The 15441-nt window shown below is 37.1% G+C and overlaps 1 protein-coding gene across 2 annotated transcripts in view; it reads right to left on the reverse strand.

The window, feature by feature from the left end:
- LOC139740717 (F-box only protein 11-like) overlaps positions 1-15441 on the reverse strand; it is a 67673-nt gene that overhangs the window by 9933 nt on the left and 42299 nt on the right. For both annotated transcript variants that reach the window (XM_071651283.1, XM_071651284.1), the window contains exons 3-8: positions 10404-10485; positions 8245-8392; positions 7644-7773; positions 6231-6441; positions 5276-5382; positions 3069-3180 (exon numbers count right to left, since the gene is read on the reverse strand). In XM_071651283.1, coding sequence (XP_071507384.1) covers positions 3069-3180; positions 5276-5382; positions 6231-6441; positions 7644-7773; positions 8245-8392; positions 10404-10485 — 790 coding nt within the window. The remainder of the gene's footprint in view (positions 1-3068; positions 3181-5275; positions 5383-6230; positions 6442-7643; positions 7774-8244; positions 8393-10403; positions 10486-15441) is intronic.

The raw sequence follows: 15441 nt of genomic DNA on the forward strand, positions 1-15441 counted from the left end.
ACCATAAAACTGACTTATTTGGACACAAACATATGATTCTTCCTGATAATTCCTTTTATCATAATTATCAGGCTGTGTTGCTTTGCAGTTGACATCTTTATTTCTTATGTTTGAGGAAAAAGATTTTGGAGAAAAGCAAGAGTATTTATAACTACTTGTAAGGCATATATTTTTCCAAATCTCCACTTATGATCAACATTCTTCATTTCAATACAACTGTTCTATTCTGGCTTTGAATGATAATCAAGTATTTCAAGTTTCTCTAAGTAGTCACAGCCATCTCATTCGACAGATTAACAGAATCAACTGAATTCAACTGCAGTGAACTAAATGTGCAAACAGTAATATCATTAGAACTACAAGTTTAACAGTGAATGAAATGCTTTTGATTTAATTCTACAAATAATTAATAAGGAGACAAAACAAAGAGGAATCTGCTGCTGCTATGCATACTTTTGTACTAGGCTCATGTATACAATGCACGCACACTGGCGCATTACTGGGCTGACATACCAAGACCTAATGGCCAGTGACATGCACAGCCCTGGCAGCCGTAAGGAGACCTATGTCTTGACTAATATTCCCACAGCAGCTGATGGTGACTTGGCAAATTTTGACTAGGAGACTGTAGCACTACGGAAGGCAGAAGGCAAGGTGGGGTAGTGTGACGGGGTAGAATGAGGAAGGAGCTGCCAGCACAAGGATACAGCACTAGTTTACCATTAGTCTCAAGTGAGGGGAGGTTATAGGCCACCAATATCTTCATGCTCCTCTTTTCCTTATATGCGTACATTAAATAGAGAGGTCAAACAATACATTATATGTTCCTTGATGGAGGCAGTTTGAAAACATTATATTATCATTGTTTACAAATAACATCTATTTCTAATGTTTCACAATTACTGTCCTTCAGGCAAAAACAAGGGACTTCCTAGCAAGAAATGGCAATGAAGGTTTCTTTAATGAGCCAAAAGCCTTCCTTGGTGGTAACCATTCCCTTGTATTACTCATGTGGTATGAGATCACTTCTCTATTTACAAATGGCTAAATAGAAGCATTAATGCCTCAGCATGTATCCACACAGAATATCTTGTGTTTTCTCAATGGATAGAACATGTGCAGTCTGACACTAAAGATGACCACAACAGAATTTAAAAGATACAGGTGTCTGTTAATCTGGTCTTATACTGTGGAGGTATTAGGAAATGGTCATGATCACTGTAAGCAAGTGACCACAATATAAGCAGGTGGCACTTGAATCCCACTTGACTGTTTCACCATAAGCAAAAAATGAAGAACATGTATCAGCTTTGTATGTGATACCAGGTAATGCTTGTAAAGGGAACCTGTTGCTTACAATACACTAACTCTTTTTTTTTTTTGTGCAAACCATAATAAATGCAACATAACATCTGAAGGCCACATCTAGTATGTAGTTTTAGGGGACAATGATAACCCAATAGATACATGGATTGAGTTAATGCAGCAATATCAGTACAATACTTCATTGAAGTTAGAGGAAAATCAGACATTCTATTCATAAGTTATTAATTTGTACAGTTTTGGTGCCACCATAAGAATTAAGCAGTTTGTGCCATCACTGCAGGGTAATGATGTAAAGGATACATACAGATTATTCACATATCTTTATCTCTTTATATATATCTTTTTAAATCCACAACACTTTCTACTTTTGATTGGTGTTCATGTTAGCATGTTACATGACTGTGAATCAAAGTCAAAAGTGTACAGGGGTTGCAATCTAATTACCTTATTAACACAGGATGCACACCTGCTTAAACCCCCACACAAAGTTGCACAGGCAGACTTATTACACTTTTTATCTGGCAAATACATATATTTTTCCTATTTGCCAAAAGACCTCTTGGTACAACAGAAGAGTCACAATGATAACATCAAAACATTGCTTGTAAAACGGGGCCCTCTACAAGCCTTGCTATACACACTTAGATTGTTTGCGGCAATTCAGCATAGTTAATCCCAGTCCGTAGTGACACTTGATAAGTTAGTAAGCCACACATATATCCTTTTAGTCACATTCTGGTAAATTTTACAGACAGCAAACACCAACGACAGGAAGAGTGAATTTAAGGGAGGAATATGTGTATGAGTGATAAATGAATGAATTAATCCCACTATACAAGATCTAGATGATAACAAGCTCCTTATATCTCTATTATTCGTCTCATGAATCAGTCATACAGTAACTTCCCAGCAGCATGCTCCTATTATGGGATCATACAACATTTGACTCCCAAACTAGAATTGCCTCACTGAACTAAGATTTGTAACTGTAGACTTGTTTCTCCCAGTGGATGCCTTAGTTTAAGAGAAGACTGACATGAGAAACTGCTGGAAAACTTAGAAATGAATGTGAAGGAGAGTCTTGAGATTGTTCAACCTTCATGAAGAAAATTAAGGCTACATACGGTTTGTACCACTGCTACAAAATTTGTTGTAACATTCACAAGATCTTGTACAGTATACTTGATTCTTTTCTTTTTAAAGTGACATGATGTAAACATGTAAATGACCATTGTAACATCTATAACTGTCAATTTATTTCCATGATTCTACATTTAGCCATTGATACAATACCTTTGTGACACTGTTATGAGAAATGTTTTATGCACATGTAATGAAATCCTATTAAGATTTGATGGTCGGACAACATAAAACACACTTGAGGTAGGGGAAATGATTCTGAAGGCAGGGATCTCAAGAATGCTCCTCATCGAAAGTTATCTAAAGAAACCCCCACACCCCAAATAAGATGAATTATTTTTTATATTTCATTCTTTATAACAATCAAGACTATAAATCAAAGATCACATAAATGTAGAGTTTGTTTCATAGAAATGCACTGTGAAGGAAGTAATAGGCAAAGGCATTTCTGGTTAATCAAGTGTGGAGATGTTCTGAAACTTTCTACAGATTATCATTTTGTATCATTTTGTACAAATTATCTAAGGCAGATTGCACTTAACTGACATTCAGGTGGTGTAAAGACATCGTGATGAATGGCAAACATGTTAAAATTGACTCACCTTGTGATCTACTCCTTATATTACAGCTATCAATTGTTGGCGAGCAGTTGGCATCTACCTCAATACAGGAGTGTTTGTGATGAGGTTGATTGGAGTTGCTTTCTGGGTTAAACTGTGTAGTGGAAGTAAAAACATGACAAAAATGGAAACACAAATTGAACAACCACCCTGAATTCACTATGGTGAAAACCTGATAACTATGATATCCATTCGCATGCTTTTGAGATCATACATAAAGGTAAATTTTCATTATGGGCATTGCATTTCTTTTCTTTTTTTCAAGATGTTGAAAACAGAAACTTATGTGAAAATTTAAACCTTTCATTTCCTATGAACCAATCAGTGATATGCACCTACTATCCATGTTGAACAAGGAACTGTCTAACAGTTCTTGCAGTTGCTCAATTACGAATATCAAGCTGCCACAAGTTTGTATAAGGAATAACATTTTGAAATATCCCCTTTCAATTCATTTTGCAACTACATTGTAGGAATGGATATGCACATGCTGAGGGTATATTCATAACAAAACAAAATGTAATTTGCTCAAGTCATTGGAAGTCATAAACTTTAGAAACATGAGACACATCTAAAGTTGACATGCTCGTAGCTTCTGTCGCCCAAGGGTATATCATAATGACACCATTTTCTAAAGAATGTACATGTATCCCTAAACACAGTGGCTACCTGTGTTTCACTATTTTGCACACCCTACTGATTCACTATACTGTGACCTCTACAAGATATCACAATCAATCAAATCACATATTTTCATATCAATGGGGAACATTCCTTAGCATGACAGACAGTTCAAGATTTATGCCATAAATGTCACAAACAACATTTTCATAAATTTCAGATGAAACAACATTACTGACATCCTGGGAACTGTATGTACTGACAGGATACATTAGATTTGATCGATCTCACAAAGTGGAGATGGATCAATGAACTTCTCAGTTTGATTGCATGTTTGAACACAATGTCAAAGGAATCTTCAGGTTCAGGTTGTAAGAGGATTAACTAATACACTATATTTCATCAGCAAATCAGCTCACAACACAGAAGGAATAGTTATACGTGCACATATTTAAAAAAGAAAAATTAAGATGTCAGATCAGTTGATAAATATGCTGCAGCCTAAAACAAACACTTGTAATTCCTTACCCAACACCCCCCCCCCATCTATTGTAAAAGCATGGGATCAAATAATGGTGTCAAGACACATGTACAATGGAAGTGTAGTGAAATCACCCGTGACGTGCAATACCATTAGCAGATCATATACTGTAAACGTCAATATTTTCGCGCGATTAATTTTTCGCGCTGAGCGGCTCGAAAACGTATTCGCGGGTTCTTAAATTCGCGCTCCGCAGCAGGTTACTTTACTGTAGTACACATTCACTGCTTTCATCCAAAGCCTCTGCTACATAGCTTGCTATGCCAGCGTACGACAAGCGACGTAGCGAGCGGCTCGACTGCGAGTACAAGCACTCAAATACGTAGTACAGCTGTGACTGTAGTACCGTAGTCACGGGGGAATGTAGCATCGGTGCGCGCGGTGCACACTGCATGCTACAGTACACAGCAATCTATCGTCTCTTCGCACAGTACTAGTAGCGTAAACATGCCTGTACATTGTACTACGTAGCAGTATCATCGATGAAGCGCACACAATTCATCCCGTTCAAAATGTGCATAGAAAATTGTGAAGATATATTCGCGCGTTTTTGAATTCGCGCTAGCCGAACGTAGCGCGAAATCCACGAAAATTAATGTACCGCGAAAATTTCCACGTTTACAGTAGTTCAATTTCTTACATGGACATTTCCAGGTGATAGCAATGTGATTAGCATGTAGGTAAAGATGGATATCTCAGTCAGATCACAGTGTTTTCTCAACAACTTCAGTTTGCTGTCTGTGCGTGAAAACACACATGCATATTCCTAATAGCATGCATGGCTCGACATCACACAAATATCCAAAAATATTCCCAAATCAGTTGGCTTTGGGATTTGCTTGTTTGTTTTAGCTTGTTTGTTTGTTCCTTCTTATCATTTTTTTTTTCTAAATCAGACCATGCTTTTCTAACTATCAAGGCAATACATCTTTGGGTCAACTTGAGTATAATTACTGCCAGTGCTTGCCTCATAAACCAGTTAATCAAATAAGACAAACAGAAAACATAAGAGAGCAGACTGCCTCACCCGTATACTAATGTAGCCTAGGTAGGCATCCTCACATCCTTCAATGAACCTAAACGTTGATTCCTTGGAGTTTTCTACAATCACACTGTCTGGAATGTGGCCTGGGGCTGCAAAATTAACGAATGAAGAATGGGCAAATTAAATATCCACTCTGGGGGGAAAAAAGGCATGAAAGATCAATGGAAAAAGGAAGGAACAAAAGTTGGTGAGTCAAAACGAAGATTGAACTGACACTCTGTCATTGTAGCTGTCAGAAGAATTATCTGTTGCAACGATTACCTCTCACGCTATCATAGGAACTTATTTAGTGTGCTGAAATTGACATTGCATTAGAAAGCTACTGTTGAGGATTTATTGAAGTTGGATTAAGATTTCATAACCAATCTGCTCATTTCACTTATTCCTGCATAGATTTTCACTAAATGTAACTTACATCCTCTCAGAAATTACAAATTTCATTTTCTATTGCATTAATATTTACATTCAAATTTGGCCTTAGCAAGCATGAAAGATATTCACATTTATAATATATATTTTTATACTCACTCCAATCAACTAGAGCACTCAGTATTTAAAAACCTGCCTTATGTGGAATTGTAAAGAAATACTCCCTTGATCATTTGTTTTGTCATTGATCCATTAGCTCATTTATCAACTTTTATGCTAACAACATGATCAGATTTACTTTCAAGGCAGTGTAGTTCATTACATCTTTACTACTTTTTTAATCAGTCAGAATTAGGTCAATCCATGCATCACTCGTGAGTAAACAGATTGCAAAATCATTTGTATGATATTCATTATTTTACAATCATGGTCTCTTGTACAATCATCAACTGGTCATTGACCTGCTGACAAGAAACTTTAAACCTTTATCAAATTGTGTCCTTGCAGGGAAATCAGTGGGTCAGCTAATAGATGAACTGAGAGCTCAAAGGTTGAAAACGAGTCATACCAGCTCCTAGAATGCAGACAGGGGTGTCTATGTACAGCCACTCGCCCGTATAGACCCCTTCATGCACAAGGATGAGTGTGTATTCATTGCCTTCCACTGACGAGAGGGCCTCATCTATGGTGTCATAGTACTGGATGTCGCGCCCCTTGAACAGCTCAGGATTGTCATGTACATAGGACGCATACCCTGGTTTGACGTGAACAGCCGTATACTGCAAGAAGCAAAACAAGCAAACACATCATTTCATTTCATGGCAAATTTGTCTGGATATGATGAAAATTATGTCAATTTTTTTTCCTAAAACTAATGATTTTAATTGAACTAAGTAATTCATATGACACAATATTTTTGTCATATATAAAGGTGTGAGTACGGAAATTGGTGGGAATGTTTTCACGAAACTCACACACAAAAAAACAGTCTGATCAAAATGCTTAAGTATTATTAACAAACAATGAAAGATTAGCAACAATTTGCATACATCACGTCACATAAAGACGCATAAGAATATATTTCTTTCTGAACTGACCAGTCAGACGATTATGAGTTGATATACTATTACTGAGCAACATAACAGTCTACACATTCATCATAAGCTATGTAGTTACAAAAAGGGAATTCATACTATATTGGAAATAATTGAAACAAAAAAGTTTATCTTTTTAATTCATATTTTGGCCACTTGCAAGGCATTGTCTATTTGTCTCACTTAACCTTAAGTGTTCATACACTTGCACTATCTTACGATGATCCTTGACAAAATTTTCATCACAAGACACAACATACAGTTTCCCCGATTCCAGTGTTGCACCTTTAAGTCTTAAAGGTGAACCCACATTCTGAAAGCACCAAACAACCTGGATCTGATGTCAACAAACCCTGCCAAGGAGAAATCACAGACAGACACACGGCCTGTGCCCTGACTACTAGGCACAGCTGTATGACTAGGCAAGAACTCTGCTATGCCCCCCTGAGGGCTCTCACTCAAATGTATCTTATCGAAACCCTCTCTCTCTGTCACTCCACTCCCTGGCATCGCGCAATTTTCCTGATGAAATCCACACAGTGAGTAACTTGAGAAGGAAACTAACATTCATTGTTGATTTCCAGAGAATCTTGGTGTTACAGGAGGGAACTCTGTTTAGAAGCACTGAGTCAGGGACTACACAGAACGACAGCAAACTCTACAGAAGAGTCGTGTAGTAAACATTTGGTCCAAAGTTGAAAATCCTGTCCCCCATGAAGAGTATTTATTACTACTAGTAAAACTTACACTGATATAAAAACATTTATTGATTCTTGTCATTTTGTCTTTTAAATGCATGTGTCTGCAGAATGTCTCATAAGAAAAATTCAAAAAGGTTATCATCTAACCTGTGAAAATGAAAAATGTTTTAAAAGCGCATAACTCACCAGAGTTTTGAAACTCTCCTTCCATATGTTTGGCACATCTAGCTTGTCGGGTTGGACAAATTTGAACTTGGTTGGTGCAGGTCGCAGGAGGGGAAGGGACAGCTCATACACAGATTGATACAGGCGTTTCCTGTTCATTACCAACAGGGGGAAGAATCATAATACAATGTAATAACAAGTGGGGCAACGCGGACTTTGTAAACATATACGTCATGTATGATTTGGCCACTGCAAACTTCTTGAAGGCAGTAACCGCAACTAGCTAGACATCAGAAAGAGTCTGCAGCAGACATATAGTATGCAGTCTTGGAAGGTTGCTATCTTTATACAAACAAATGAAGGTAACAAAAATACATTGTACAAATCATAATGTAACCAGCTTTAATAAGAAAATGTTGTCTAAGGCTGTCCTGGGAAAATTCTTCTGAGAATCTGTATGTGATTGTTAGAGTTTTAAAAAAAAAATGCATTATACAAGTTAGATTTTTTGCTTTCTCAACATCTTTTCATCCTGAATATGAAAAACATTTGGACAAAATTTCTAGTACAGAGCACATACAGAAGAAAGATTGGTAATAATTGATGTAAACTGCTTACTTACCATAATGTGAGGTCATTGGCAAGTGTGTTGAACCTCTTACAGACACAAGCTACATTGCATAGATCCTTCTCCAGCAGGTATGACAGGATTTTGATGAGGATTTCATCTGGCATCAAAAACTCCAGGAAATTGTCATCTCCTGCCGGGGCTGCCACAAAACAAGAATCAGACACTTTCAGTACCAATGCATCATCAGCAAGTCTGATGATGATAACAAGAATAGGAGGCATTTGTGTCAGGTCATAATCTTCGGATTGACACTCCTGGTACTGACAATGGAGATACTGTGAAACAAGATATTTTCGCCGCATTAAATTTTTGCAAATTGGAGCTGACGACCTTTTTCGTGGCATGAAATTTTTGTGAGTTGCCTCTAACATTCAATGCATACAGCGTAGACAAAAACTTTTGTTTGCATTTTAATTTCGCAAATCTTGGCTCTCGCGAAATTACAATGGACGCGATTATTCCTTGTTTTACAGTATGCCTAATTTACTATCCCTATGTTGGAATGTTAGCAGTTTTGTCAGTACTGGAAATGCCAATAAGTTCTTTAAGAAAAAAAAGGACAAACATAAATTTGGTTGTGCCAACAAACAGTATGCCTCTAAAGCTACCATATCCCTTATTCTCAAACAGAACTCTATGAATATTTAATAAAAAACCTCTTATCCTTTCATTCTCAGTAAAAATATATAAAATTTATGAACTCTCACAAAGAGTGCATCGACTCAAGCTAAACATTAATCATTGACAAGCACCAATGATTTACACAAAGTTTGTTGACTGGTCACTGAAGGTCTTTGTACTAGAATTAATTTTTCCTTGAGACCTCTTAAAAGGCTTACTCCTTTGATACTGCTAGAAAGATCTTTGTCACAGCCTTTGTTTGATGCCATAACGGTGTACTTTGTACAAAAGTTGTTTTGGTCATGCTCTGGTTACGACGTCCAACCAAAGGCAAAACCAAAGCTTAGTCCCTTTCAAAACTTCAGAAGCCCACATCAAATTTAACAAATGGATAATGAAAATACTAATTTTGATCATACTTTGAATACAAAATGGATTTACAGTGACTCTATGCCTCACATTACTGTCAGTCTTTCAATGCCATTCAACATGTGTACTTTGCAGGGAGTGATAGAACATTGGTGATATCTTTGCATTGCATGAATGTTCCTCATCAAACTCAGCATATTTTAATTTCAAACGATCTTGGCTCCACTCCAGCATTGACAAGATATCTCTCCCATCAGACTCAGCTTCCTTTTACAGACTCACATTTGTGAGCCAAGACCAGAAAGTCATGACAAGATGAATAAAGCATTTATTTCACCTGAGTAAGCACTTTCAATTGCATACAAATCCATGCAAAATCAAAAACATCCCATATCTTGGGGATTGTACATTAGAACATCACCAGGAACCTCGCACAATTCATCTTACAGTAGAAACAGTGTGCTGCCCTGGAGCAGAAATTAATGTCATGCACTCTGTGCATTCATTCTAATAGCTTCAATTCCTTCATATCTGCAAGACTTGCCACCATTAAAAAAAACAAAAACAAAAACAAAACAGAGACTATTGTGGCTGCAAAGGAAAATGTGCAACTATAGGCAAAAATATGAAATAACTGCATTTACTATTACCAAATTCAACTGTCATTCACATTGTCATAAAATTGAGTTCGTAATTCCTACATACATGTAGATTATATGAAAAGGTTGAATGACATCTTGCTTGTCCCCCTCCCCCCCCCCCCCCCCCCCATCTAAAATTTAGCATAATATCTTCTCATCCCTTCCACATTACAAGACTCCATCTCACTATCATGGTGATATTAATCAATGAGAAATTGGGGTTCATCACCCAAGCTTTGACATAATGAAACTGACAACTTGTGAGTGAGACCTACAGTGTGCATTGATTATTACGCCAAGGAAGAGTTGCTTCTATTGTCCCAAGTAAGAGAACCTGAGAGAGAGAAAGAGGAGAAATTGAAAGTGCAGGATTGATGAATAAAGAGAAGAAAGAAGACATACAAAGAATGTGATGAGGGTAGTGACGGGAAGAGACAGGAGAGAGCAGATGAGGCAGCTGATGAAGGAGGAGGAGGAGGAGGAGGAGGAGGAAGAGGAGGAGGATCTCTCTTTGCTTACCTCCTGATCCGTGAGTCTCGGTGCGAGTGGAAAGCCTTGATCGCTTGGCTCTCGTCATGGGAGATGACCCGGGTGATGAACTCTGAGGGGAGGAGAAGGAAGTGAGGAGATAACAAGCATGCCATCCTTCACTTGACTTTAATACAATGCAGCAGGCACCTGGGCTGTCAACGTTATGGAGATTAGCAACACAGTGAATGTGACTCTTGAAAGTCATTAGCCTCATATTACACACACTGAAAGGAACATGGTATTACATACCGTACCACTCTAGAGAGAGTAATTTCTATGCATAAGGAAGGATGAGCTGGGCATACATTTGCTATGTATGTGAAAGTGCAAATAATGTGTATTGATGTTTGTAATGTACATCACAGATCTGTCTTTACATATGTAGTTACTTTATACCATTTAAATGCAGGTAAGTTTTCTGTAACATGGAAATGCACATGTAATTTTGTATCTTTACTGTATGTAATACACCTGTACTGATCGAAATATACATGTATATAGAAAAATGGCATAGAAGACATTTTTCTACTCAATACTCACAGACCGACTGTATATCTGTACCAAAGTCAGTATATTAGCAAGAGAATATGCCTTCCCAAATTACTATTTCAAAGCACATACTGTATTAAATGCAGTCATGTAAAAATTGAAGACTTTGAAATCTGATATGTGCAATCAAATCAGTTTACAAAACTTGACAAAATAACAGACGAATTATTACAATCGATGTGAAGAATTGATACTGTTTACTTTGAAAGCTAAGCAGCGATCTACATATTTTGCCAAGGTCCACATTCTGCAGACTTTAAAATCTGATTTGTGCAATCAAATCGGTTTAGAAAACTTGACAAAATAACAAATAAACTGGGTAGTCAAAACTGGGCCTTGTTAAGTAACAAAATATAATAGAACGAAAACAAAAATACTGGACGTGATACCGATACCACTATTTAACAACTTGCACTTATTGCCATGACAACCGCCACAACCACAACCAGAAATCCTTTACGAAAATAAGCTATGAAAGTAATGAGGCAGTGGCATCTACAACTGGTTATACTAAGAGCACAGACAACATGATCTACAATACTAGTGGCTTTTCAACTATTTACTTAATCTGATTAATTTCTGCAATGATTTTTTTTTTCAATGTACAATTGCTACTACCTATGAAAATGTGCAGAGTAGATTTGTTATTTAATACCTGCGACAATGGTCGCTACAATTATTGTCAACTGCTGAAGTTCATCTTGACAGAACCAAAGTATAATAGTGGTTTAGTGGTAATGGTACAAATGTGGTTCTTGATAGTGTCCGGAGTTCCTGACAAATTTCCTGTAGGCAGTTGAATTTGCTACTAATGTGCTCTTTGAATTATTGAATTCTACCTTTAAGATTGAAAATTTAAATTTGTGTCAAAACAGAATAGCACAGTGATGTAACACTTCCCCCTGTAACCATCTGCTGAACATCATAAAATACATAGAAGACAGAACTTTAGCACCTGCAACATTTCTTTTTTTCCTCTTAACCTTTCTTCTGTTTAATAGTACTATGGCTCTGAACAACAGAGATTATAAAAGGTGTGTTGTACTGCCATAAAGGAGCCAGAAAGGACAAGTACTACTGTATAAGTGGTTTCTTTCGCGGTGGTTTTATTTTCGCGCTTTTCGCGCTTTGAGGTTGAACCGCGAATTTAACACCACGCGAAAATGTTTTGAACTCGTGGATTGTTACAACGCTATCATTACCGACCGCGAATTTAAACACACGCGAAAAAGTCGGCACCGATGGAAACCGCGAAAGTTTCTGTACGCGAAAGAAACCACTTTTACAGTACATGCAATCACAGCACCTTTAGCCAAAGAAAGACATAAGAATGCTGAAGTATTCACTCTGGAGCCTCCAACAGCTATGACTGATACTTCCATCCTATGTGCCATTTGATAGTGATCACAGGCTTTCCTGTAAGTGCTTCCCTGCCAGCTAGGCATCCAGCAGGTGCCTCTCAACCAGACAACCTTCCCGCTATCACCCACGTGAGGGAGCCACACAGTCTGGCAAACTCCTTGCCTCCCTCTACCATCATACAGACAAAACTGGGATACTGTGGGAAAAGAATGGTTGGAGTAGACATTCTACAAAGACATATCAAATATTAACACAAGGAGTGAACACCCATGACCGATTTAGTGTGCTTGCTTGACGTATTACAAAACTTCACTGTTGATAATACCCAACAAAATGAGGGTCAAGTTTAAGTACTAGTATTAGTTTTACTATCTAGCATGTGTAGAACATGCAGGTACGGACTACAAGTTTTTCAGGACAATTTAAAAGGTTTCTGTGCAGATAAAAACTAAAAGAGATGGTTGACAATATGTAGACTGCTCTGCGTGTTCATATGATGACATTATTTCATACCATTTTCAATTATGTGATTATGATGCCATGGTGCATTGCATGTCAGTCTGTACACCATGAATGCATCTTTCTGTTCAGAAAGTATTACCTTTGAAGTTACTCACCAAATTCTTGATTACTGTGGACATCTTTTCGATTGAAAATATGTTATTAAGATATTTCTGAATTTTCTTCTCAGAAATCTTTCTATCTCCACTTCTCTACATCTGTATATAACATGAGTCAATTATGTCAATTATTCTTTACCATATCAATTCACAACACAATACAATGCAATGCTGTTATACGACACTGCATCAGACAAGAGTTTATACACCGTAGATTTGACACTGATGGACTAACAACTTTAAGTATCATAGTTCATATTTCTATCCCTACAAACATGAGAAACATACAGTGTATACACGTATTAAACAATCATAACATGTTATTAGATGGTACACATAGCCTGTATCATTGACATCCTGAAACTGTTACACTTGGACCTGTCATATTTCCTCCACAGCATGTCCTCCATAAACACATAAACAGTCCTGTGTTGTCTTTCTTTTCCTGTATCGTATACTTAATTTTCTAAAGCAACATACTCGGGATATGGAGAAACAATCAAAATGACTGGTCAGCTTTACTGTACAGAGTCTATGTACCACATTTGACATTCTTTTGAAACCTTGTCAATGGTAGATCGAAGGGTATAATTTCTAAATGAACTATCCAGTATACTGTACGAGCTGAAATTTTTGCGTACAGATATTTTCGCGAATTGCTACTTGGAGGACATTTTCGCGTGTTGTTAATTTCGCGGTTGCGAGGGTCTAACTGAACTTAGCTATTCGCGCGTTGTTATTTTCGCGGTTCAAAGGCGATTCACGAAATTCACGAAAATAAAATCACTGCGAAAATTCCAGCTCGTACAGTACATACTTTGTATGTAGTGTATCTAGTACTTTTGAGTTTATAAACATCATTCTTTACATACTATTCTTTATGCATATCATTTTCATAATTTTTGTACAATGGACTAAGAAGCTTCTTAAAGAACTTTCTACATGTAGAATAGGGATAATGAGAAATTTTCTAATGGACTTGTAAAATACTCTCATCTTCCTTAAAATTCAACTCTTATTTAAAAATATATACTTTGATATTTCTTTTCATTAACAAGCACAATAATGCTTCTTTCCTGAGCACAATACCACAGCATTACAGGCACATTTGTACAGTGTATGTCAACTTTAAGATTTTTACTTGGCTTGGAAACCTGTGCTATAGCAGGTATATACTCTCAATGTTTACACTGTCAATAAAATTTGGTGAGTTACAGTATGTACAACTACTAAACAGCAGACACTTTATCAGTGATAACTAACAGAATGAGTAACCCTCCGAAGCAAAGCTATGTACATCAAAATGGTTGCAACGCCTTCCCTTGTGTACACATGAGTGTGACACTGACATCAAGGAAAAAATTCAGCCCCATTAGATTTTGCTCAGCTCTGTATATTATTTCTAGTATCAGCAAATGAGAAAGTGGAAGGAGGTTGATTGTAGCCTCCCCTCCTGAACTCTAGAAACTTGTGAGTCACACGGAAGGCAGTGTTTGCCCAGTCAAATCTCGTTATCATGAAACACTCAGATCACGACTAGACAAAGCCTTCTTGTATACCTTCTGACCATACATTTGTGCAAGTGGTCACTGTCTACATCAAGATGAGAGTGCTGCATATTTTCTATGAGTACATGTCAGGGCCAAACCAGGAGATTCTCATTTGTGGAATCAACCTACTACATAAACTTAAACAATTCCCCATGTTTTATAAGATATGAGTGCAAGTTTGTTGTTTTCTGAAATTGAGAAGTTGGCATTTCTGACAAATTATAGTGCCGTTCTAACTGCAAAAAATTTGGAAATTTGGGTTACAATTAGGGTTACACCTTTTTTAATTCAACGTTTTCACTGTAAAAAAAAAAAAAAAATTGGGTCGCGATTATTTGCGAAGAGCTGACCTGCGCATGTTACGAATGGCCAATTCAATATACTGCCCCATGCCACAGCATGGTAAAAGTAGCAAGGAGCGACACACACAGTGCATTGTGGGATATAAAATCTCGAAATTTTTGACATTCATCGTTCTCACAGCACAACTTCATGTGCGATTTGGATCATGCCCAAAATTGCACGAAAAACCACATCATTTCTGTTTTCACTGTAAAAATTTCGAATTTTGGGCACAACCCCCCCAAAAAAAACAACACAAAAATGAACAAACAAACAAAAACAAAAAACTTATTGTTTTGAGTGCCATGAGAATGGCACTTAAGATTTTGACCTCTTCAGGATATATCAAAGCCAAGGAATTGCATTATTAATATTATTCAATATCCTGATAAGATATGTTAGATTTTACATCTCACATGCTATGTAGATTACAGCACTGTAGAAATAAAAAATAAAGTGGTCTCTGTCTAAGGCTGTCATTCAGGAACGAGAGAATAGAAGGCCCTGGGGTGAAGTTTTTGAAGTTTGTGCACAATTTTCACCATAACACCAAAGCGTGACCCAGACCTTCTAAGTTCTATGACAAAATAACGCACTTCCTCT

This window comes from Diadema antillarum, unplaced genomic scaffold, assembly GCF_040938485.1.
Source record: "Diadema antillarum isolate AM-2024a unplaced genomic scaffold, OU_Dant_1.0 seq00000876_RagTag, whole genome shotgun sequence".
Lineage (NCBI taxonomy): Eukaryota > Metazoa > Echinodermata > Echinoidea > Diadematoida > Diadematidae > Diadema > Diadema antillarum.